This window comes from Ixodes scapularis, unplaced genomic scaffold, assembly GCF_016920785.2.
Source record: "Ixodes scapularis isolate PalLabHiFi unplaced genomic scaffold, ASM1692078v2 PGA_scaffold12__126_contigs__length_90152505, whole genome shotgun sequence".
Classification (NCBI taxonomy): domain Eukaryota; kingdom Metazoa; phylum Arthropoda; class Arachnida; order Ixodida; family Ixodidae; genus Ixodes; species Ixodes scapularis.
This window is the reverse complement of record NW_024609838.1, coordinates 11,715,313-11,739,064: the sequence shown is the minus strand read 5'-3', so window position 1 is coordinate 11,739,064 and position 23,752 is coordinate 11,715,313. Positions and strand designations below refer to the sequence as shown.

The window sequence follows — 23,752 nt, the reverse complement described above, 5'->3', positions numbered from 1 at the left end:
CAGGAGCCCCACTTTTCTTATTGCAACCTGTTGGAACGGAGGCGCCGCCAGTGGTCTCGGCTTGCGTCTCCCGCTACCGACCACCTGCTATTTCGAGTCTTCGAGGCACCCCTTCTCTTGGTATTTAAAAGGGAGATGAACCTAGAGCCTTCTGCACAGACACTTGTTGATTCGGACGAACCGGACCGCCATCTTCGTGCCTCCCGGCTGACTCAACTTCGCCGTTGTTGCACTGTAAGCATCTGTCTGGTCGTACATAGTTTATGCGAGCGTTTCTAAAGAGAGGCGTACCTCAGGTACGTTTAGGGTACATTTCGTTGCTCGCAATGTATGTTAGGAAGATTGCGAAATGATATTGTGAGGTTGTCGCGAATGTAAGATGCGATTTGCAGAGGTTTACAGTCTAGTCGGAGAATAAAACCCGAAGACGCCTCGCGCTTGGTGGAATCCTAGCAATTACGTTTAATGTACGAGCTGCTTTCCACCAACGATCCTCAGTGGACGAGACAATTCAAACGTAAAGTTACCATGAAGGAGAAACTAACTTTGTGTCGTTATTGCTTGCGTTCTCAGAGAGTAACTAAGAACGTTAGCCCTTAGCGAGTCTAAAGAAAAAGGTTGCTTTGTAGTCACTTCGCTGTATTCTTATAGCGAGTACAGCAAGCTACCGGTGGATATTTGCAGGCCGTGTGGGTATTTTATGCTTCGGCATTTATGTATATAAAGCTGCGTATGCATAGCATCAAACGATTCGTAATTAGAACACTTTGAAGAAGTTTTTTTTTTTTTAATTTCTTTTTAAATATATTTGTTGCTGTCAGGCAGTGAGGCCCGCCACAGTTATGGCAGTCTATTAAAGCTCGCTTAAATGTTTTCATTCTGTACTCGCCAAAACGTTAAGAAATGAAATGGCTCTGCATTTTTTGTTATCTCGGTAACAATAGAAACAGGAACAACAATAAAAACACCGATGCCGTTATTTCGTTGCCGAGGTAAGCAGCTGTTAAGACTTACTTGCGGCGCTAGACCATAGTAGACCGGTGGTATCTACCGAAAGAGCCAACCCAACGCCGATTTCGCGAAACGTGACTTTAAAATTTCCGTAAAGCGTTCTGGCAGCCACAAGTACAGGCACCAGGTCACGCGAAGTATTTGGCAGGACTAGCAACGTGCGTGATGGGGTTTAGAGAATTTGTCACTGCCGTATACATTTTTAAAGCCTAAAGCCACGGGCACAGTCCTTATACATCGTACAAAAGATAGTCTGGGGTTATTTAATTCATAATCATGTTTCAGCTCTATGTAATGCCTCTCTTAGGTATCTTGGGGGGATATTTCGTTTTACGAGGCAATTTTCTTCTCCTGATTGCCTTGTGTTTGTTTTGCTGCTTAGTGCGTACAAAGCTGGAGTTTGCTTCAATTGTTTGGAATTGTATCAACCACACTGCATCATGCTCTACTGAGCATGTTCAAAGACGCTTCATAGGCATAATCTATGGCAGGCATTTTGGGCGCAAGTGTTAATACAACTATAATGCATTACTTAAGAAACTAGGGTTGCGCACTTTGCTCGATAGAAGGTGTTTACATGATTTCATGTTTTTCTATAAGGTTGTGAACGGAAGTGTTGATTCATCGCTTTTGTTAAGTACTGTTTGTTTTCATGTTCCCTTGCGGTCAAGTCGGTTTCAGAGCCCGTTCTAACCCCTGACTTTATATGATACGTCTCCGTTAACAAGAATGCAGCTGGAATAACAGGCTTGACCAATCTGCTATAGACATTTTTAGTGACGTGACAACTTTTTGACGTACACTGGAGTCAATCATTTGTGTATAATGTCGAATCTATGTGGCTTTCTGCATTTAATTTCCAATGATGAACTGTGTAACACTATTTAGGCTATGTGCTGTTTGTGGACACAACAAAATAAAGATTATTATTATTCGGAGACGTGCTTCCTCTTTGTATAACCGTCCGGCACGTTGATCACACAGACTGTCTGCAGATTATTTCGAAGTGTATATATATATATATATATATATATATATATATATATATATATATGGAGAGAGAGAGAGAGAGAGAGAGAGAGAGAGAGAAAGAGAGAGAGAGAAACGAAGCGCAGGATGACGAAAAGTATATACGGAAAAAAACGCACCTGCGACGGTTGTTGGAGTTTTTAAAACATATTATTGGTAAAGTTGGTCGACGTTTCGGCCCTTGAAAAAGGTCTGTCTTGGGCCGAAACGTCGACCAACTTTACCAATACTATGTTTTAAAAACTCCAACAACCGTCTCAGGTGCGTTTTTTTCCGTATATATATACCGTACTTACCGTGCTTTTTACGCACGCCGTCGGAATTGTCGCGGGCAATTCATAGTCCTGGTCGTGACATCACAGGTAGGGATTGTAAGAGGGAGTCAAAGAAACATCTCGATGCCAATATTAGCGAATCTAGCGAAATCGACGGTACCTAAGGCTAGAAAATGATGCCGTGGCAGCGGCAGGGGGCAGGTTTCGCTCGTCAGCCTTCTCGGGCGAATCCTGGTGGTTTAAAAGCGCCTGGTGGTTTAAAAGCGAAGCCGTGAAAGCAGGTTCCGAAACACGCGATGGAAATCGCTGCAGTATGGGGCGTTGTTGAACATACGTGCAAAGCGCCAACTGTTCTAAGGTTTCTCCTTAGATTACTTACGGCTGCAGATATCGGCACGTGCAGGACGCGAAAATTCACCCCATCACGCTCCTTGGAGACTATGTAATTTAGCAGAAGGTCATTTTTTTGCATGTTTTTACAGACACGTGGCGTCAAAACAAAAACGCGCTCAATAAAAAAATTGCCTAAAGGTTCTAATGTTTCTGCATCGGAGACTCATGACGCTTTGACAAGTAGCGTACGACAGAACCCGCGACCAGGACCGCTTGCTTGACAGGGGGTCCCGTCTTCCTGAAGATGACTCGATGTCTGGATTCTCTACTCCGGTCAAGGCCACTGGCTGAGCCCTACCCCGAGACGCGTGCACTGCTTTTGCGCTCTGTTGCTCTTTGCGTTCAGGCGTGTGGCTCCGTGTAGGGGGGGGGGGGGGGGGGGCTTGCTCGTTCCCACGACTCGTGTTGGCGCTGCATGCTGCTTATCACTCAGGAATTCGCGTTCGTGAGAACCGGAAATGCACGATCTTTGTAGAAGGGATGAGGGGGTAGGTGTCCACCGGGCAATTTCGCACGTGTTCCGTGTCTACAAAACGGATGACGTAAGTATGGCTTTTGTCGACTGCGCTGTCAAGGTTAACATTGGATTCGGTGGCTGTATAATCTGAAGACTCATCAGAATGACGCCCTGATCTGATCCTGGGAGGAGCAGAAAAACACCAATCCTCATAATTTGGCGGGGGGTATGTTGTCCACAGAGATTGGTGCGCGCATTTTTATTATCGTGCCGTACGAAGACACAACGAGATTTACGGCAAAAGTGACGTTTTTATGTATTTGCGCACGTGAAACACGTATTGATAGATGAAATGGGAATAACTAGTCTGGTGGGACGGAATTCATCAATAGGTGTTCGCCATTTTCTGTTGACAGTACATGGTCCTTCGGGAGAAATATGTAGATATGATTTCATGCACGCTGCCAGCCGGAAAATGGAGCCTACTTAAGGATATGCGACGAAAAAAGTTAAACGAGCCGACAGTCATTTTGTATCTTAAAATAAGTGCACGTTATCTCGCTTTTGGGCACTTCTGTTGTTTTTTCTATGTTACCTTTCAACGCTTGTTTGCGCTGGAGTGTGGCCGATCTTATACAACTGTAAAATGGTTCTAGAAATACCGATTCATTACCGCCGAACTGTGTTACAAAAAAAAAAATTCATGATAACAACTCAGGACGCTATTAGGTGGGTGAAAATCCCAGCGTTAAACACCCCGGCAAAGCTAGACAGAATTGTTTAGAGTTGTCTCGCCAGTTTCAGACCTAAAACCCCAGATGCTTACACATGATACAAAAGACAGAAATCGTAGTGAAAGATCTTGTAACTATAATAAATTTCTGACTCCATTAATCACATATGATCAAACAAGATCATATGAAAGCATACGAGATCCTCGTAAGAACAATATAAGGTCACTTAAGAATTTATGATCATCTGACAAGAAGTACCTTCTCTTTGTCTGTGTGGTTTTCGCGTTGTTTTTCAATAAGGATTATTACCAAATAGCCCAACTCTCCATTCTTGTAAGAAGTTTCTCATCAGTTCTTAAATAATCTTATATTGTTCTTATATGCTGTTATAATGTTCTTGTACGCTCTTATATAATCTTATTTGATCATATGCGTTTTTTGGGGCCAAGATATGTCTAAAACAAATATAAGTTGTTCTTTTCGCCAGGGCAGTGTGTTCGTTGAAGACGTTATGACAATATTATCTGAGGGCATACATCGGGCGTGTCACAAGCACATACGTGTGCTTCGAACATGTCCGCTGAGAGTGTTTGTCTGACCAGTGTAACGGGACGTCCAAACAAGTAAGAAACACGCCCCTCAGACTTTGTCCGCGAACTGTTTTTTTTTTTTGTACGATATATTTCGCAGTGTGAGCGCGGCTTCATGGCATCATGACGCCGTAAAACAGCTTGAGACGGCCACAAAACAAATGCTCAAAACAAAGGCAGCCAAAAAAACGCAATTTGCATGGGCGTGCCATCTGCACGTGTGCGGCGTGTCCTCAGGTTTCCTACACGCTCCTTGCTTCTCCGTTCTTACTCTTTGCGTTCCCTCTTTCTGTCTCACTCGACGGGCCGTTGCACGCGCATAAAAATATCAACACAACCAGCTTTCGGTGGCGAAGTTAGAGCGAGAAATAACGGGCCTAAAGCGAGCTCCGAAACGTCGTGCCGCCATCGTCTGCTTAGAAAAAAGGAAAAAAGTAGTTGAGTACTGAGAAAGGGTAATAAAAACTGGAGGCTTCTGATTGGCCCGTGCGCAACAGCGTCCCAAGACAGTGCTCCGAAGTGGGACGGGGGGGTTTCGTAGATGTTTTTTTTTTTTGGGGTGGAGACGGGTTTAGAACACCAGGGCTTGAACTTTGTGGAAGGTCCCGGACCGATTCAGATCGCTCGATGCACTTCCGCCTCTGGGCAGTGTGTCTCCGCCGCTGTTCTGTTTGAGAGGTAGTTTGATAAGTGTCGCCACGATTGGGTAAGCCATTGTTCAAACAATCATTGTTTTATACTCGGTTTTATTTAGGTATTCCTTTCTACTTATCTCATTTGGAGAAACGACGAGAAAGTCGTTCGGTGACAGGAAGGGAATGTGCGGGATACCCCGATGAACAAATTTGTAAGAAACTATTTATATTTAACAGATAGCTTCAAGTACGAGATATCAGCTTCATCGAGCAAGGAGATAAAACATTTATAAACAAGGATGTAAAAAAAAAAGATTTTCTTTTGCAGTCATTGATAATGTAGTTTGCTGTTGAGCAATTCTGATTATATTTATAGTGTTTGGCATCTACTTAAAACAAATTTCACAAGGCCTGCACAAGTGTCCTATGAATGACGTAATTTAGATTTGTTCTGCAGCGAGGGGAAATCTTAAGCCACAATTACACTGCTCATAGAAAAGTCAGTGTTATCTGCAGACATGATGGCAGACATGATGACAGAAACGCGCCCCAGGCATGTTTGAAGCATGTCTTCTTCAGACATATATGTATGTTTCGAATGTGTCAGCAGACAGTTTTTGTATAACCATGTGTGACAGTCATATAAAAGAGACATGACTCAGGCAGTGTCTGCTGAATGTGTTTTGTATGTTGTATTACAAATGTCGACTTCGAATTTAAGCTATCCCTCTGTGATTCACGCCAGGGTAAGGTCCCTGTCGCACTCAGTCATCAGAAGTTCATGCACAGTTTCGACATGCCGTTTTTTTCTTCTTATTTTAACGCCCAGTCCAACCAACGCAAAGGAGGTGCGCTCCGGACCGCAGCAGACCTCGGGCCAAGCTGACGAGGTGCAAGGCAGTGACCAGGATGCGCCTTGAACTATCGCCTTCTCCAGACTGTTACCAGTGCACGGTGTCGACCGGCGGCCCTCTGTGCTCTCAACCGGACCCGCGCTTCGTCCTCAGTCCGTCCGCTTCGTACACTTCCTCGACTTCCATCAGTTCTTCGACCGTGCCACAGTTGGCCAGCCCCGAAGACGGAGACGACTTCGACTGTTTCACCGACTTTCATGAGGAGGAGTTCTTCGGCCCCGTGGCGCCTTCTCCCAAAGAGTTTGGCGACAAACCGGGACCGTTCTGTGACGAGCTAAGCTCGCTAGGCCTATTCTTCCAGCAACCCATTCTCCCCGAAGACAGCTGTGCTGTTGTGAACTCTTTATCTGAGACCGCCGGGGAAGGGTGTCATAACCCTTGTCGTTTTGGTGAGGAACGTTCTGTTAAAGAAGAGTGCCAGGAGTGTAGTCCCATTGAAGAGGAGTCTCCAATCGCCGCACTTCTTGAGGCAGACGAACAACTCAAGATGGCGCCCGATGTGGGATCCAGCTGCTCTGACCTATCGGCCATGACCAGCTCCTCTCCGACTTTGTCGACGTTCACGAGTAACCGAAGCTCGGCTCGTTCTTCGTTCACGAGCCGCCGTAGCAAAAGGTCTTTGTCGATTTCGCCGACATCGACCGATGGAATGGACTTAAACACAATCATCCGCTGTTCTCCAACGTCCCTAGTGGCTTACCTTAGCGGATCGAGGTGCTCATCCACAGCAGGCGTACCCTCAGCACCCGGAGCGTATGGCCATCTTTCTGCTCGGCCTAACAGTCCTCGGTCAGGTTCATCAGGGTTACGACTCAGTACTCCATACTCTCCGACAGTTCTCAAGTTAGCGACGAGGGACGACTGTTCCGCTTTTGACAACCCGGTCTTGACACTGCAAGCCATCGATGAAGTTGACCAGTTCACAGGAATGCGGGACTACGACTTCCTCGAGCCAGAAGACAACCTAGCTGTGATAAAGCAGCAGGAAGACCGCGATATAGTGGTTGGTACCAATTTCGACTTTGGAGGTGAGAACGTGGTCGACTCGACGCAACAACCCTTACCAGGCGTGACTTCGATTCTCGAACTCCAGAAGCCACCACCTCCGTCTTACGACCAGCACATGGCCCGGAAGCTGGCCTTCCAGAAAATGTACTCTTCGGACAGCAGTCAGCCCTCCAATTACTCGAGCTTCGAGAGCACAGGTTCAGCGGACACGGCCTCCGAGTTGGCCGAAGTGGACTCGACGACGTCGGAGCCTGTGCCGAGGTCTTACGACTGTCAGTGGATTGACTGCCGCGGTCTGTTTCAAGACCAAGAAAGCCTGGTGCGGCACATCGAGGCTTGCCACATCGACCAAAGAGTGAGGGACGAGTACACCTGCTTTTGGCAGGGGTGTCCGCGGAGACACCGACCCTTCAACGCACGCTACAAGTTGCTCATTCACATGCGAGTTCATTCGGGAGAGAAACCCAACAGGTGCACGGTAAGTTTCCTCGTGTATTCTAGTCTCATCGAAGAGGATGGCAGGGCTGCAGCACGTCTGCGAGACCGGTCCCTTTCTATAGCACAAAATCCTGATGTTCTCAATCGTGCAATTGATATTTGGAGTTGAACGTATGTTGACATGTCATGGTTGTGGGATGCGGATTTACTTTATTACATAAAGACCTGACTGAAGTCTAGGAAAAAATGTGGTAGGCGATCAAAAAAAGGTCAGGAAAATCGTTAACGCTGTCTTGGACACCACTTTAACATTGCCCCCCCCCCCCCCCTCCCTCCCTCTTATTACCACTGTGGAAATGGGCCTAGATGTAAAGTTACGCACATCTAGACCGGATGCACTGAAAGGCATCGAGACTAAGGTTTAAGGTCCTATTATTGATGGGCAAAGGGCCCTAAGACTTTGCTTAAACTCGTACATAGCTTATCACACTTTAGCTGATGCTGCCAATGATACTAATAGATAATGTTTTTTTTTTTTAACTTACGCTCTTCTTCGTGGTCGAATAAATGAGATCAAAGTTCTACTTTCAAAGCAATCATACGTATACAGAGACAGAGGTTTCGGAAATTGCATAGTCTGACGAAGTGCATGCGCCCGAAATGTCGCTTGTTTCCTTTCTGCTTATTTTTGCCCTATCTTTCACGCTTTTAGTTTCGCGCATATTTCTTTACAGGGTTGGGGGGAGCGGGGGCCTTTCGCGATAAAAAAACTGCCATTTCACCACATATATAAACTTATAAAGACACCAAAAATTTCCAAGACATAAAATACCACGAAAAATTCCACATCACATAAAGTTCTCAAACAACAACCACTTGCGTACAAAAAAAGAAAAAAAAAAAAGATAAAGAAGTGATGACTGGGAGGATGGTTACTTTTTAACTTTTGCATTTCGGCGTCACCCAGAGCAGTGACACCCACGACGCGGCATCGTGACCCCGCAAACAATCACAAACAAAACGGCACGAAGGATCGTATTACCGATAGGGAGAAAAGCTTCTTCAGTCGAGGCTCCGCGCGCCACCCGACCACAGGCCTCGTTAGAGTTCCGCGCACTGTGGGAAAGTCAGATAGGCCTAAAATAAGCGCGGCTAGGATATGAAATAAAAAAAAAAAGCGACGAATGAGATACGACCACTAAATCTGCATAGCGCAGTGACTGGCGCTTTTTTTTACGTGCGTGGGAATTTGGTGTTTACAGTTCCAGTGACTGTATATGCACGCACGTGTTGAAGTTGCCTCCTGTGGTCTTTTGATGTTGCTGCTATCGTTTTTTTTGGTCATCAACGTCGCCTTAGTTTCGAACATCGCAAACCACAAAAAGGGCCCTAGCCATATCTATAATTTGGAGAACAGCGCGGACATATGGGATTAGAATAGAGCAGGTCACGTTTGACGAAACTATACAGATTACACCGGACTGACTATTGCTTGGACTCATGAACAATTCTTATCTGTGCCACGTAAATACCCACGAGCGAAACTAGTTTCACGTTGACTTGGGATTGTTACTATCTCATGGCGTTCATTAGTAATCAAGTAAAAAAACACAGCTCAAGAAAAAAAGAAAGCAAAAAATCAAGGTAACCAAAGAGGCAAATCCAAGCCGTAGCTTGACACCTGCGTGAGTGAAGCTGAGTGACTCTAAGCTAGCGTAAACCTTGTTTAGCAGGTCGGTGCTTGTTGCCATATTCGCCAAGTCTTGTTTTGACTGCATATTTCTAAAATGGTTCTTGGCGCCTCTATAAATTATACCACCTTAGTATTACCTGACTTCTGCTTTTATGCCTTTTGAAAACTTTCTTGGAGAAAACTTTGTTGGCGAGCTTCCTCTGTGATAATGTTTTTTTTGAACTCGTTACAGTTCGAGGGTTGTGCTAAGGCATTTTCTCGCCTTGAAAACCTCAAGATCCATCTCCGGTCCCACACCGGTGAGAGACCCTACTCGTGTCAGTATCCTGGATGCCCGAAAGCGTTCAGCAATTCCTCGGACCGGGCAAAGCACCAACGGACGCACCAGGACACTGTGAGCTATAGAATAAGTTTTCTATTTTAGTTTGTGCTAAAAGTGTTAAAACCGCAAAACGTAGATGATGACCTTAGTGCGTTTAGGTATAGCTATGGTATAATAGCGACGGAGTATTAAGAAGGCGCCCTCTTCAGGGTCTTGCAAATGAGGTCACTGCCAGAATCTGCCTCAATGTTCGTGATCTCCATCTCTAATGACCAGCTGAAAAATACAAGTTCAATTGTCTGTGTGTGAAGGCTGTGGTTCCAGTTCTCAGCAACAGTGTAGAAAATGGGTGTTTCGACACCTCTCTTCTTTCCATCGATGACATCACATTAAATCTTATTAAAACAATATAGTGAGTTTTTGTCGAATCGTAGAAGGCCGACCACGGCGCTTTAAGTCACGCACGTCTCCTCTAGGGTGCTTTCATATGGCGCCAATCCGGTGTCAACTTTTTTTTTTCAGTTGCTACGTTATCTATGATAGCGTAATTTTAGCAGTGCTGTTACTTGCGCGAGCGCGAGCGAATGACACGTAAGGCGACGCTACACAGTTTGCGCCACAGTGCGAGACCGCAGCAGTGTGGAAAATAAGCTTGCCTCGAAAACGCAGCACAGAAATGCTGACGCCGAATATGAGCTTTTTCTGCGCTACAAATTTGATTCTGCCAAATGAATCTATGAAATATTCGTCTTCGGTACGTGCCATGGACCCTGTAACGACAAAATGGTGGACTGGGTTATGTCACTGGAAACACTTAATGATAATATATTTTTTTTTCTAGAAACCTTACGCCTGCCAAGTTCCTGGTTGTTGCAAGAGGTACACGGATCCCAGCTCGTTGCGAAAGCACTACAAGAATCACGCTGCCAAAGACGACACGGCGAGAAAGAAGGTAATAACGCTTAACAACCCAAGTGAAAGCAGAATGAGCATTGTTACACACTAATTTTCGAAGCGGACGTTTAAATTTGTATCCAAGTCTGATGTCAGTCACCTACGTGCAAAACATGGATGATGGTGGCTTAGCTCCGCTCAGCCTAGCTCGCATCTTTCTGCCGGCGATCTACTACATGACTGGTACGCTACGCCTTCGCATTGTGCTGGTCGTCATTTCGACTTGTTCTTGCTGAAGCTACGCGCTCAGCAGCAGTGCCACCATGATCACCACTTAAGTGACGTCAAGGCAGGCCATGTATATGACACGACTTCCTCTGGCGGATGAACGGCCAAGTGGAGAGCTGCTATCTGAAGTTTACTGCAGTTAACATGCGGTTATCAAGGCAGCGAAGTAAAGAAGAACACGTGGAAGCTTGCTGACGTAGCGCTGGGTAACTTCCCTAGGCCCCACCAGGGCAAGAGCTGAAAAAGAAACCTCATGCTTTTCACTCGGCAATTTGAGGAATGTATGTGGGATAGGAGTGTAAAGTATCCTGCTCCTAAGTAAGCAATACGACCTCTTAAAAAATAACAAAGAAAAAAAAGTTAAGTTATTCCATTTTGGTGAAGAAGAAGGACCAGCGAAGCTGTACTATGGTGGGAATGAAGTAATGGCCAGCTGCAAATCGGCAAGCCAAAGTGGAAAGGCCGCAAAAGTTGCCGGCCATCTATGAGCGACGACGGAAACCAGACAACCGGCAAGCCATCTGTCTGGTTTCCGCCGTCGCTCATAGATGGCGGTAGCTGTCCGGAGTGTTGTGTTGATATTTACTTGCTGGCGGACACGATCCTGGGAAAACTAGCCCTTAACAGCTCCGCTGTATAAGACCCTTGTTTTGAGCATGGTGCAGAAGAGACAGTGATGGTCTCAGAAGCTCACTCTTTCAAACTGAGTGAGAGAGAATTGTAATCCAGAGGCGAATGATCATGTTCTTCCGCGGCTAAAGCCGAGACGCTCTCATAATGTGTAACGTACAGAACATGTGCTGCCAAATATAGACCCCTTAAAAATCTTCATTTCAGATTCGAAGTGAGAACGACGTGGAGCTAGTGTCAGGACCCGGGGACTGCTTGGAGGTGCAGCCCGCGTACGCAGCGAGAGACAGACCCAAGCTGGAACATGCCGACAGCGGGATCGGGCGGTCTCCGGGGGCGAGCTCCGTCAACGACTGTTGCTATCAAGGTATAGAAGTATTTTCTGCCCGTGTTTTATGACAAAGTTTGTGTAAACGCATTGTATTGGATGTCGCAGTTTGCAGCTGAGCCAAGAATTCAGCTATGGCAACCACTAGCGTGTTGTATGAAACTGGTTTGCACGCGATTGGTTCGCTTTCGGTCGGTCCTATGACATCATGTGATTCCAGAGAAACAATGATAAAGGTCGTGCATTAGTAGTATATATTTCAATGATCGTGGTCACAGGAATAGGCTACAGTTTGGCTCCCTAAAAAGCATGGTGTCGCTCCCGGCTTGCGCTTATAGTTGGCGGGCGACAGCTATGAATAGTCATGAAAGTTTCACGATCGTACTTGGAATAAAGATAATTATCTTTTTAAAGGAAAATGTCGCGAACCTTATATATATATATATATATATATATATATATATATATATATATATATATATATATCCTACTTTTCCAATGGTAACGGATCACTAGTTTATGCTGTAACGGGCAGTGCTGTGCACACTAAGATATTATACTTAAGGGCGCATCGTTAGGTTAGGTGAAACTGCGTATACGGTTCTAAGATTAATGACAAATCTAGTATTAGTGACCACGTTCCTAAAAGCTTTTAGAAAAATCTGTTTCTTGAGTACAACGTTGTTAACTATAAAAACGTATAAAACAACAACAACAAAAAGAAAACACATAAACATTTTTATATTTGTTTGTTTGTCCTAGGTGCTTGTCCTAAGCCGCTGCAGCTAAGCTTGAGTGACAACGACCTTGCGTGCCGCTCCTCCCCCCACACCCGGTTCGCTCCCAGTCCTGGACTTGCAGAGGACAAGTGAGTAATTCAGACGAACATAAAAACAAACTTACTCATTTTTGGTGCGAGCACGCGAATTTGGGTGTACTAGGGTTAGGGTGCGTGAAGGTGTTTTGAGCGGCAGCATTGGTTATGTGCTAACGGCGCCTCCTGCGATCGTCATAAAGGTAACAAAAGCCGTGACGCTCAAAGACACAATTTCTTCTTCTCGTAAAACGTGAGCCATCATTACGGTGCTCCCCGACTTCTTGTGAAAAAGTTCTGCTACATCTGCGTTTTTTTTTATAGCTGACACACTCTAGCATGACAAACACCGACGTTTTTTCTCCGACATAACACAATACACTTTTTTGTAGATCCTAGCAGCGTTCTCCACATTATGACGAACGTGCCCTTTCATGGAGAGTGGGTAAAGCTAATGTAAAAAGAACAAGAACAAAAAAAAAAAAGCAAAACATTTTTGGTTTTATTCTACAAAGCCATGGTACGTAAAATACTTGGAATGAGCCTGCTGGTAGGGATAAAATATAAATAAGGGAAGAACATACAAGACGAGGTCGTCTTGTCCGTCCCCGTCTTTTATGTTCTTCTTTTATTTATATTTTACGTAAAATAAGTTTGCCGGCAACTGTTTGTTAGTCTGGGTGACGTGATGACGTGATTAAGGCCACTGTTAGTCAGGTGATCACGAGAACGCCGTGAAGTGAGGTAACGCGTTCTCATGTGACACCGCAACGTGTCTCCGTGACGTCACGGAGGTGCGCTCCTCCCTTGACGTCAACGTCTTTTACATCAGAGCTTTTAAGGGCTTGTATCCGCAAGATCGTGTCCTCCGTAAGGAAATGAAGACAGCGAACTCTGGACACCTACCGCCATCTATGAGCGAGGGCCCCAAGCCAGGTATCTGGTTACCGCCGTCGCTCATAGATGGCGGCAGCCTTTCTATTCCGGCTTGCCGACTTGCGGCCTGCCATTACTTTCCATTGTACAGCTCCGCTGGTCTTCTTTCTTCACCATAGTGGAAAGGCTAAAAGTTGTTCATTTATTTATTTATTTAGAACACCTTTAGGGCCTTAAGGCATTAGAGAGGGGAGCGGGTGTTATGTGCAATGATGGCAACTGCGTCTCAATATTTGACGGGGTCCTGGATAATGACGAAGTGTTCGGTTAGGTCTTTCCAAATCCACAGTTGAATTAGGAAGAGTGGCATCCTGGTACGCTGTGGAAGAACACTGCGCCCGGTATATTTTATTACAATGATCTAGTCTGGAAGAAAGAAAATCCGGACATCAAAGAAGAAACTGATTTAAAGATGGCGAATAAAAAAAAATTATCCAGAAGGTATAGACGGGAGATTTTTCGACGGGAAAAAAGCGATGGGAGATAAAGATTCAATTATATTTGGGAAATACTAGAAAAAACTTGAGTAATCTGACCTAATAAAACATGCAGCACGGTTTTAAACATACTCAATGTAGTATGTTAATGTTGCTTGAGGGGGGTGCCAGATTGATGATGCGTATTCTAATTTAGACCGGCCTAGGGAAAGATAGAGGAACCGCTTTAGGTGAGGAGAGGCGGATTGGAAATTGTGGCGAAGGAAACCCAAGCTTTTGTTAGCGGAACTTCAAAAAGGAGTTAATGTGATTTTCCCAGGAGAGATTTGGAGTGACAAGGATACCGTGATACTTATATACAACAGTAGGTTGAAGCGGTATACCATTCAGAGTAAATACAGGGGAAGTTTGTAAAGAGGAACGAGATAAGTGCATGCATTGACATTTGCTGACGTTAAACGTCATCTGCCAGTTAGTAAACCAGTTATAAAGTGCGTGGAGGCCATTTTGTAGCGTTAAAAAATCATGGCGGGGTGTTATTTTCCGGTAAAGTACACAGCCGTCCGCAAATAAGCACGTGGATGAGGATATTTGAAAAGGAAGATTGTTAATGTATATGAAGAAAAGTAATGGACCAAGAACCGTTCCCTGGGGCACACGAGATATTCCGGGCGCCGAAGAGGATGAATAATCGATAACATAGACAAACTGGTGACGTTGGGAGAACAAATATTCGATCCAGGAGAGTATATTAATATCAGTGTTTAACTACGAGAGTTTTAGGAGCAGCCAGTTATGTGGAACTTTGTCGAAAGCTTTAGCAATGTCGAGAAATAGAGCGTCAGTGGGGAAGCCAGAATCGAGGTTAGCGAACAGATCATTTGTTAGGCAGAGAAGCTGGGTTTCATAAGAGTAGTTTCTTCCGAAGCCGTGCTGCGCTTTGTTAAAATGATTGAATCGAGGTGGATAGATAATTGCTCGTGAATACGTGCTCGAGTAGTTTAGAAGGTGCAGAAGTTAGAAATATTGGCCTATAGCTTAAGGCAGATGATTCATCACCGTTTTTGTCCACCGGAATGACCTTGCCGATTCTTAATCCTCAGGTACTGTTACGTATCTAATGATTGCTGGAAAAGGTTTGTTAGAAATAGGCTTGAGGAATATTTTGTGCTCTGTAATACTTTAGAGTTGATATTGTCGACACCGCAGGACAAGGATATTTTCAGTGACGTAACAATGTTAACAACACCATCAAAATCAACACAAATTGGGTCTATGAAAGGAGCGGTGCTATAGTCCGTTGCAACTCAAGAAGGTAGGGCGAGGGTAAGACGGGCCGGGGAGCAGGGAGCAGACGGAACGCTGGAGAAGAGAGGCGGAACCATACACCCTGGGCGGAACCTCCTTCTCTCTTTAGTGTTCCGTCCACTTTCTCCTCCCCGGCCCGTCGTACCCTCGCTTTTCTTTCTTAGGTTTCAACGGACTGTAGTTACAAGTAATGTTTGGACAGAAAATATATTATTTAAAACTTTGGCACGCTGAATATTCTCGATGATATTCTCGGAACCATCAGTAAGTGCTGGTGGGGAGAACAGTACGTGAGTAACAACGTTCTAGGTGGAATTGGCGCGGGTTGTGTCTTTTTGGACTTTCGGAAGGCCTTTGACTCTGTATCTCATACTTTGTTATTACAAAAGATGGCAGCTGTAAACATTTCGGATTCACTTTTAACCTGGCTTGTGGCTTATCTTGTTGGAAGGAAGCAACGCGTAGTTCTAGATGGTGTGAGCTCGACAAATGTTAGTGTTTTATCAGGTGTTCCGCAAGGATCGGTGTTGGGCCCCCTTCTTTTTTTAGTGTTCATAAATAATCTAGCTGGTCATCTTTCTAGCCGCGTCCGACTGTATGCTGATGACTGTTGTATATACCGTGATATCACGTGTGAGGATGACTCCCAGATACTGCAAGACGATCTCGATTCTGTGATGTCATGGTGTCAAACATGGAATATGGCATTGAATTTAAACAAACCTAACGTAGTCAGATTTTCTAACAAAAGACAAACTCTGGCCACAGAATATTTCCTTGGTGTCACACGTTTAACGGCTGTACCTGAATATAAGTATCTGGGAGTTGTATTTTCTAGTAACTTGTCGTGGAATGCTCATGTTGATTATTTGTCATCTAAGGCCAGCCGCACATTAAACTTTCTGAGACGCAATTTTAGTCAGGCACCTACTAACCTTAAAGAAACATTGTACATATCGAATGTGCGTCCCATTTTGGAATATGCATGTGCCCCATGGGAATTTGCATACCCGTCACACCATTGAACAACTCGAACGTTTTCAGAAACGGGCAGCTCGGTTTGTCTCTGGCAATTATGATTTCTCTGTAAGATCATCTGAAATACGCCGCAACCTGGGATGGCCTCTGTTGGAAGACAGACGAAGGTACCTTAGGCTCACTTTATCTTCAACATACTAAACGGTAGGACCGACATCGAGAAAGAACGTTTTATTAAGGAGCCCAGTTATGTGTCGCCGCGTACAAAACACCACTTAAAAGTACGTGAATATAGATGCAGAATTAACGTTTTTAAGCACTCGTTTTTTCCACGAACAATACACGAATGGAACAATTTACCAACTGAGGTCATCTCTGCGGCCCCTTCCTCTTTTCCTATTGCCCTAAAAACTTGCTGTTGGAATAATTTTTCACTTTGCACTTCTAATAGTGCCAGTCACTATACTTTGTTTTCATATATTGTACAAAGTGTTGTATGTTGTATTTTTCTCCTAAGATGTCATATCCACTATTTCTGCATCACAATAGTTCTTGTGTATCTCTATATTTATCGTTTGCCATTGTTTTGTATTGCCTTACCCCCCCTACAATAATGCCTAGATTTGGGCGATGTAGGTATTCGAATAAATAAATAAATAAATAAAATAAAGATGCAAGGGTTTCTTGGAAGAAAGTAGGTTTCTGCTGCTCTGGCAGAGTTTTATATTCAGTGGCACATTCATTATATTTAGACCAAGCTAAAGCTGTGCTCTGTTCTTTGGCTACTCGAAAACGTCGTTTTTCTTATTGTTAAAGCTTTTCAATCAGCGTGAATACCAAGGCTTAGTAAACCGAGAACTGACGGTAATAATTGGAACACAAGCTTTAATGAGTTGCGATAATTTGTTTAAAAAAAGGCATACATTTTAATTTACATTTCTATTATTAAAACCCTCCATAAAAACTGAAAAGGTGTTCAAAAAGTCTCGGTTTAACTGTTCATAGTTTATTGTATTATATAGTCTTATTTGCTTGGACAGCAACGCGGGCTTTGGTGCTTTAAATCCTAAGGTAAAGTGCACTGCTCTGTGTTCGCTGATGCCTTCAAAATTGGAAAGGGAGGTAATAGATTTCGGATGGTTGGTCAAAAGCAAGTCTAATATATTTGAACACGTGCTGGTTACTCGGGTGGGGAAATAAATCATGTGCGAAAGGTTGAAACCAAGGAAAAATCGCGACACACACACCAAAACTTTCACCACCAGCAAGATTTCATAAATTCCAATTCATACCAAGGAGGCTGAAATCACCTAATAAAGAAACAAAACGATCCGAATGTTGGGTGTGCGAAATTGACAACTCATTCTATAAGAAAGCTATAAGGCTAGATAATGCCTTATAACACACGTCAACAAGGATAGTTTTAAAACCACATTTCACCGACACCCAATGGCCTCAATAGATGTAGAAACGAACAGAAGTGTACTTTGAATATTTGTATCTAGGCATATTAAAACGCCGCCACCAGGACGATCCTTTCGATCGCGCCGATAAAACGTGAAGTTTGAATGATTTGGCAGTATTTTGCTCTAGTCTATGTCAGGGTAAAGCCAGGTCTCGATGATCAGTACTATTTTAATGTCGCAGGTGGAAACAAGGGAAAACAATTCTTCACGCTTTGGCATTAAACTGCTCTAATTTATGTATAAAACACTGATATGAGAGCTAGAGGAAACGACGCCCGTGTTCCCACCCCCTTTGCTGGCCTACTCGGAAGCATCAACCACAAGATCCGAAACCGGGTTGTAAATGAAGACATTTGAACTCATACGCAGTCAGTCAAAACGCAACTAAGATTTGGAATATGCAAGAAGCTTCCGACGCGAGACGCGAACTTTCTCTGAGAAATCTTCGCACGTGGAAAAAGAAAGGCGGCGCAGTTTCGGTCCTCACATGAGCCGCTGATGTTTGGTTTTGTACGAAGAAACGCTCGCTATAATAGGCATATTATTTTCCTCAAAATGGATTCTCAATTTGTGTGCCCGTTCAATTTGGTATTTGTCAAGTGTGACATCAACTTTGTCACTGACAAAATTCAACATCTTTTGTTCGCATAAATCCTAACACTCCCCGGCAGCAACGGGGATACCGTGGAATATAAAAGTACACCGTCGCCGATCGGTTTTCAATATAACAAAGTCGAGATATCATACTTTCGGTTGCAGATGATTGCACAGTGATAGAATGTTTTAGATCATAAATGTATGCCTTGGCCTGTGATACAGAAAAGATTTCTTTTTCGAAAAAAAGCAAGTTCGGCATTGAGAGGCGTTACTGAGCTCTCGAGTTCAGCCTGATTGCTAAGTATCGTCTCAATATCGACTTTTAATGCAGCATCGCTCGTCGCAAGGTCAGTTACATTAGTATCGAGTTTCCGCATTAGTTAATGCATACTATTAAGTTGTCGAACTTGTTCTTCTAATTCAGCGTTAATAGGGTCGGGATTTGTTTTTGACTTGGACGTTACGCCGAACTGATACATATGTCTGCACCAACTGTTTGTGTGACGCTTCGTGGTAACGAAAGTGCCTAGCCATCGTTTACAAAACATTCTACATGAAAAAAAAAGTCACTATAGCATGTTACCAGTTCAGAAAAGCTGAACAAGCCCCTCCCACAAAGCCTTCCCCTCTTACCGCTTTAGCGGAGGGAATGCTGAGAGCATGCGGGTGGAAAGAAGGAGAGAACCAATCATTGCGAGCAGAGGCTTTATGGGAGGCGCCTGTCCTCTTCTTAACCTGCAACAGACTATAGGAAGGTGTATTTCTAATGGCCTGCGAGCATTGTTGGCAGTTTGTTACGAAACATTTCGAACTATATCTAGGCATTTTCTTCGTTTAAGTATAGATGGCGCCCGAATGTCGGTTGCAGGCTGCATCCTCAAAGGTACCCGATCCCTCCACTTCGGTCCAACTCGTTCACGGAGCCCGGCATGGCCAGGAGTCCCACGAGAAGCGTCGTCCTCGAGGTGCCCCGCTCTGAGCTGTGCGCCATGTCGTTCGGAGGATTTCATTCATGTTCCAGTAAGTCTTCTTTTTTACTTCCTCTTCTAGTTAGGTGTGTCCTGTTGCTCGACTATTTGCAACTGCGGAGATGGCAAGTCCACCCCGCGGTCAAGACGTAACTTTGAGAAACGAGGAGCTCACGCCTGTTCGAAATAAACAGCGGAATCTGCCGTGGTCTGGCGGCGATAATATGAGCCGCGGAACGGAGATTAAATGCGTACCGTTGAAGTCGCGAATACTCGAAGTCACACCGCACTCGCAGAAATTGTTGATATTCGCCAGAGTTTGTTTTTAAGACGTTCATAACGTCTAGCTAGAAAAACAAAACAAAACAAAGCAAAACTAAGATAAATATTTTTTACTATTGGGTCAAGTTTGATCTTTAGTTCAATTTTAATTACCATCTGAATTACTTTAGGCTTAAAAGTTTGGGGTAGGTATAATAGGTCAGAGAATAGCACTTTAAATCTTCGTGAGCCATTTCAATTAAAACGGCGGAACATCATGCATTTTGGTGATTAGATATTTTTTTAGCCGCGTGCTCCAAGGTTGTCCTTTGATGCAGAGCTATTACTGCGTGGATAAATCAAAAACAAGTTGTGAGACAAAATTCTTCCAAAGCACAAGCCAACCTAAGCCCAATTTTTCTGCCGAGAAATGGTTGCGCGGAAAATACCCGCCGAAGACAAGACGAGAAGAACAATCCAAATAGTGGAACCCAATAATAAAGAAGAGAACAGGTCACGTGACACCTTACTTGACCTTGCAGACAATAATACCAGACGGCCAAAAATGACAGCTCATCAAAGCATAAACAAGCATATGTGATGAGTTTGTTAAGATGGAGTTCATGATTCATATTAGCCGCTGCAGAGCAAAAAAACGGGAACAAAAAAAAAAATAGCAAACACGGAGAAGGGCAAAGAAAAGAAAAAAACCCGCTGACTTCCTTTTGATGCCTTTTTCTTCCTACGCATTTTCAAAAATTAATACCAAGAAAAAAAAAAGCCCGTGAAATCTAGGCACTTTACGTTGATACACACTCACCCCTATCCTTTCTGCGTGTCTTCTACTTTTTGTCCACATATTTTTGGGGTATTGGTGCAAATAATTGAAAATCTAGATTAATAAATATACCCCCCCCCCCCGCCCCTGTTTCTCTTCTACTTTCGACCTAAGATGTAAGACAAACCGCAGGTCCAAGGGCATATTTCGGATTTTCTATGCTTATTACTTCCAAACCGATAAAAATAGTCTACTTAGCCCCCCCCCCCCCCCCCCCTAAAAAAAAAAAAAAAAAAAAAACACACGCAAGTGTTTACAGTTTTTCTGGGTGTCCACAGCGCCGTCTCCCCATGACCAACGAGACAGCCAAGGTTCGGCCATGCTCGCCGAGGACGACCTCGAGCCCCTGATGACCCTCAACATGTCCGACCTGCACGTCTTGGGACACCTGGGCGACTCGGTCAGCTCCAGAGAAGAGGACTCCGCCGACGAGGGACCCGTTCGGGACCAAGCTTCCAACTACCAACCTCTGCCGCCGTTCGATGCCTTCTACAGTTGCCTCGGGGACCTTCCCCATTTTGGAGGGTGAGTGGAACCACGTGACTCAAACAGCACTACGGCCAGAAGACATACCCAAGCACGGACGCACCGTCTAAAGTTGCGGTCACACTGCTCGTATACATCGCATGGAGACATGATGGCAGACAGAAGTATCTGTGGACACGTCTCGAGCACGCTCGAAGCAGGTTTGCTTCGCAGACGCTTGAAACACGTCTGCTGGCAGTTTTCGTATTACCTGTAGATGGATGGATAGATGCTAATGGCTATACTTTTTGTAACGGGCGGCAGCTTGCGCCACCTAGCCTAACATTTCATCATCCCTTCTTTTTTTTTCGCTCTAATTTGTATAAATTTTGTTATAATAGAAGCTCGCCTTAAGACAGTGTTTGCAGACTGGTTTCTTTTTGTCTGATGTGTTAGCAGATATGGCAGCGGCTTAAAAGCGCGAGGTCGCGGCTTGGTTACCTTTGCCCGTGACAGCGCATGCCCAAAAAGACGTTGAATCGGTCTTATAGACCAACTCAACTCCCCGAGGCCACACCACTGTGGTGGCGCTGCTCTCGGTACTGGGCATGCGCAGCTGCTTCGCCTCGCGCGAATCTAGTTTCTGCGCCCGCGCAGAGCCCACACATTGTGTGGGCAAACTCGGTCTGGTTGATAAACAGTGTGTTGGTCGATAGATCAACTCAACCCTCCGACGCCAGGCCACTGTGTTGGCGCCGCCCATGCGCAGATGTTTTGCCTCGGGCGGTCTCTGCGCATGCTCAGTGCCCATACCCGGTGTTGGTCGCGGACATTACTAGTTACGAGCTACGTCTACTTAGTTACTTTTAACGGTATCCAGTAACGTATATAGTTACTTTTCTTTAGAGAAAGAACGAGTACCGTACTTTTAAGGCCAAGTAACGAGAAACTGTTTTTCGTTACTTTTAAGTTGTAACGTGGACAACACTGTTTAAACAGCCTCGTTTTCATTTTAACCTGAGTATGCCTCTATTGCGACAAAGAAAGAACCCCAAAAATGACTAAACAGTACAGGCACGTAGCCAGGATTTTGTTTCGGGGGGGGGGGGGGGGGGGGGGCACCCATGACAAAATGCTGTATGAGGAAAAGGGGGGAGAGGAGGACCCATGCAAAATGGAAGATTTCGGGGGGGGGGGGGGGGGGGGGGGCCCGGGCCCCATGGGCCTCCCCCCTGGCTACGTGCCTGAAACAGTATGACAGTATAGCAACGTGAGTCGAACTCTAAAGCGTGAGCCGAACTCTAAGGTTCGTTGAGTGATCCTTCTAGAATCGTGTACAGACCGAATGTAAACCTCGAGGTTGCTAACGCGGGAAGGCGCAGAATCCGATGTCAACTTAGAACTTTAGAATCAGAGATAACAAAAGATAGAAGGGAATCCTAGATGCACCTGCTTTTCCTGAAGCACAATAGTGCCGTACCTTCGAGCGCGTCAGTACAACGACTCTTCAGCGTCGCCGGAGATGTATTCTGAATGAAGCGGGGAAATATAAATGATGCAAACTTCAATATGCAGCTACTTCCTAAACGCAGCGACTACTGAAAGGAAAACAATAGACCATGAAACAAAATGAGCTGTGTCGTCAAAGTAACGAGAAAAGTAACTCGCTAATTTCACACTAAAATAAGGTGTTCCTTTTGAGAATCGGTAACGAGGAACTTATTTGGTTAGTTATTAAGCGAGTAATGCCATTTAGTTATTTTTCTGGGCAACGTGTACATGCCTGGTTGGTCAATGCGTAAGGCTCGGAAAGCCACATTTTGCAAACGTAACTATCGCTCTCTGCGCTCGCCTCCCATTAAGCGCCAAATTGGCGGCGCCCACAAGTCAATCGAAGAAAGAAGTGGCGGTACTTTAAGTGCAGTTTATTTAGTTGTTCGAGTCGAAAAACGTCGGCCATCCTGAGTTGTTGAATAGATAGATAAAAGCAGACATCTTATGATCTGACACTACCCCGCGCCATCTAGGGGCTGCAATATAACGTGGCGTGTATTCGACTTGGGTCACAAGTTTATTTATTTTACGAACCTCTTAGGCCTCATTCACACTGGCGGTTGAACCGCGTTCGTCAAGCGGTTGCGAACCCGGTTGCTTAAAGATTCAGTGTAGTTTTACGCGCATTTGGTGATAAAAACGAGCGGATTTGCTCCGCGGTTGCGAATCGAACGAAAATGTGAACGCAGCATAACTCCCCGTCCCCCTACTGCCACAAAAAATTGCTCCAATAATGTTTTCTTGGTTGTCTTCGGTTCACACCCTAAAGTACGAGCCAAAACCTTCTAACTATTGCTTTGGCTTTATTGTATTTCATTCACACCACCACATTCTTACATGCCACCATCCTTCCTTTGTTGCAGGGTGTCTTGATGTCCCACTGTACCTTCTACAACCACAAGAATGTAATTAGAGAAAGCCCGTGGGCCGTGTAAGAAAGTGCTCGACTCTGAAGCCCGAATGACAAAAAATTGGTGCCAAAGATCAAGTCTGGTGACAAGCTTTCTGGGGACAATAGGAGTGGGGAGTCTATAATTTGGTGACACGCTGGTGACGAGTCAAGGACAACATGGAAGTGACTCGCAGGTTCAGCATCGACTGGAACTCGTACTTCCCTGAGTCACGTGTCCCTGTTTGAGTGACTCCAGGGCCTCGTGTCTTCTTGCCTAGGACGAGATAGTTGAAAGAGAGGTCTGCTTTCTGCCACCCGCCGTCGCTCGGAAGCGTTTTGCGAGACGATCGCCGCCCTTATCTTATATCTCCGTTTTCGCGGAAGAAAGCGAAAGAAAACAAGGAACACCGCACGGAGCTGTTCGCTGGGACTGTTTTACGTGACGCGCCCACTCTTTGTAGGTTCGTGCTAATAAACGCCCGAGTTATTCTGCTTCCTGGTTTCGTTTCTTTGTGTCTGGGTTGTTGTACCGCCGTGCCTACATGTACAACCATGAGCGATATGAAGGTGAACAGCCCTCTTCTTGTTTTTGACACTCC

General features: G+C 44.9%; 1 protein-coding gene across 1 annotated transcript; it reads left to right on the top strand.

The window, feature by feature from the left end:
* The first annotated feature begins 903 nt into the window (after positions 1 to 903).
* Positions 904 to 20,771, top strand: LOC120840834 (zinc finger protein GLIS3). Its single transcript, XM_042289323.1, has 8 exons — positions 904 to 992; positions 5,973 to 7,524; positions 9,410 to 9,571; positions 10,341 to 10,451; positions 11,519 to 11,678; positions 12,402 to 12,507; positions 19,044 to 19,195; positions 20,521 to 20,771. The coding sequence occupies exons 1-8, from the start codon at positions 904 to 906 to the stop codon at positions 20,769 to 20,771; spliced, it is 2,583 nt and encodes an 860-aa protein (XP_042145257.1).
* Positions 20,772 to 23,752: the final 2,981 nt, after the last annotated feature.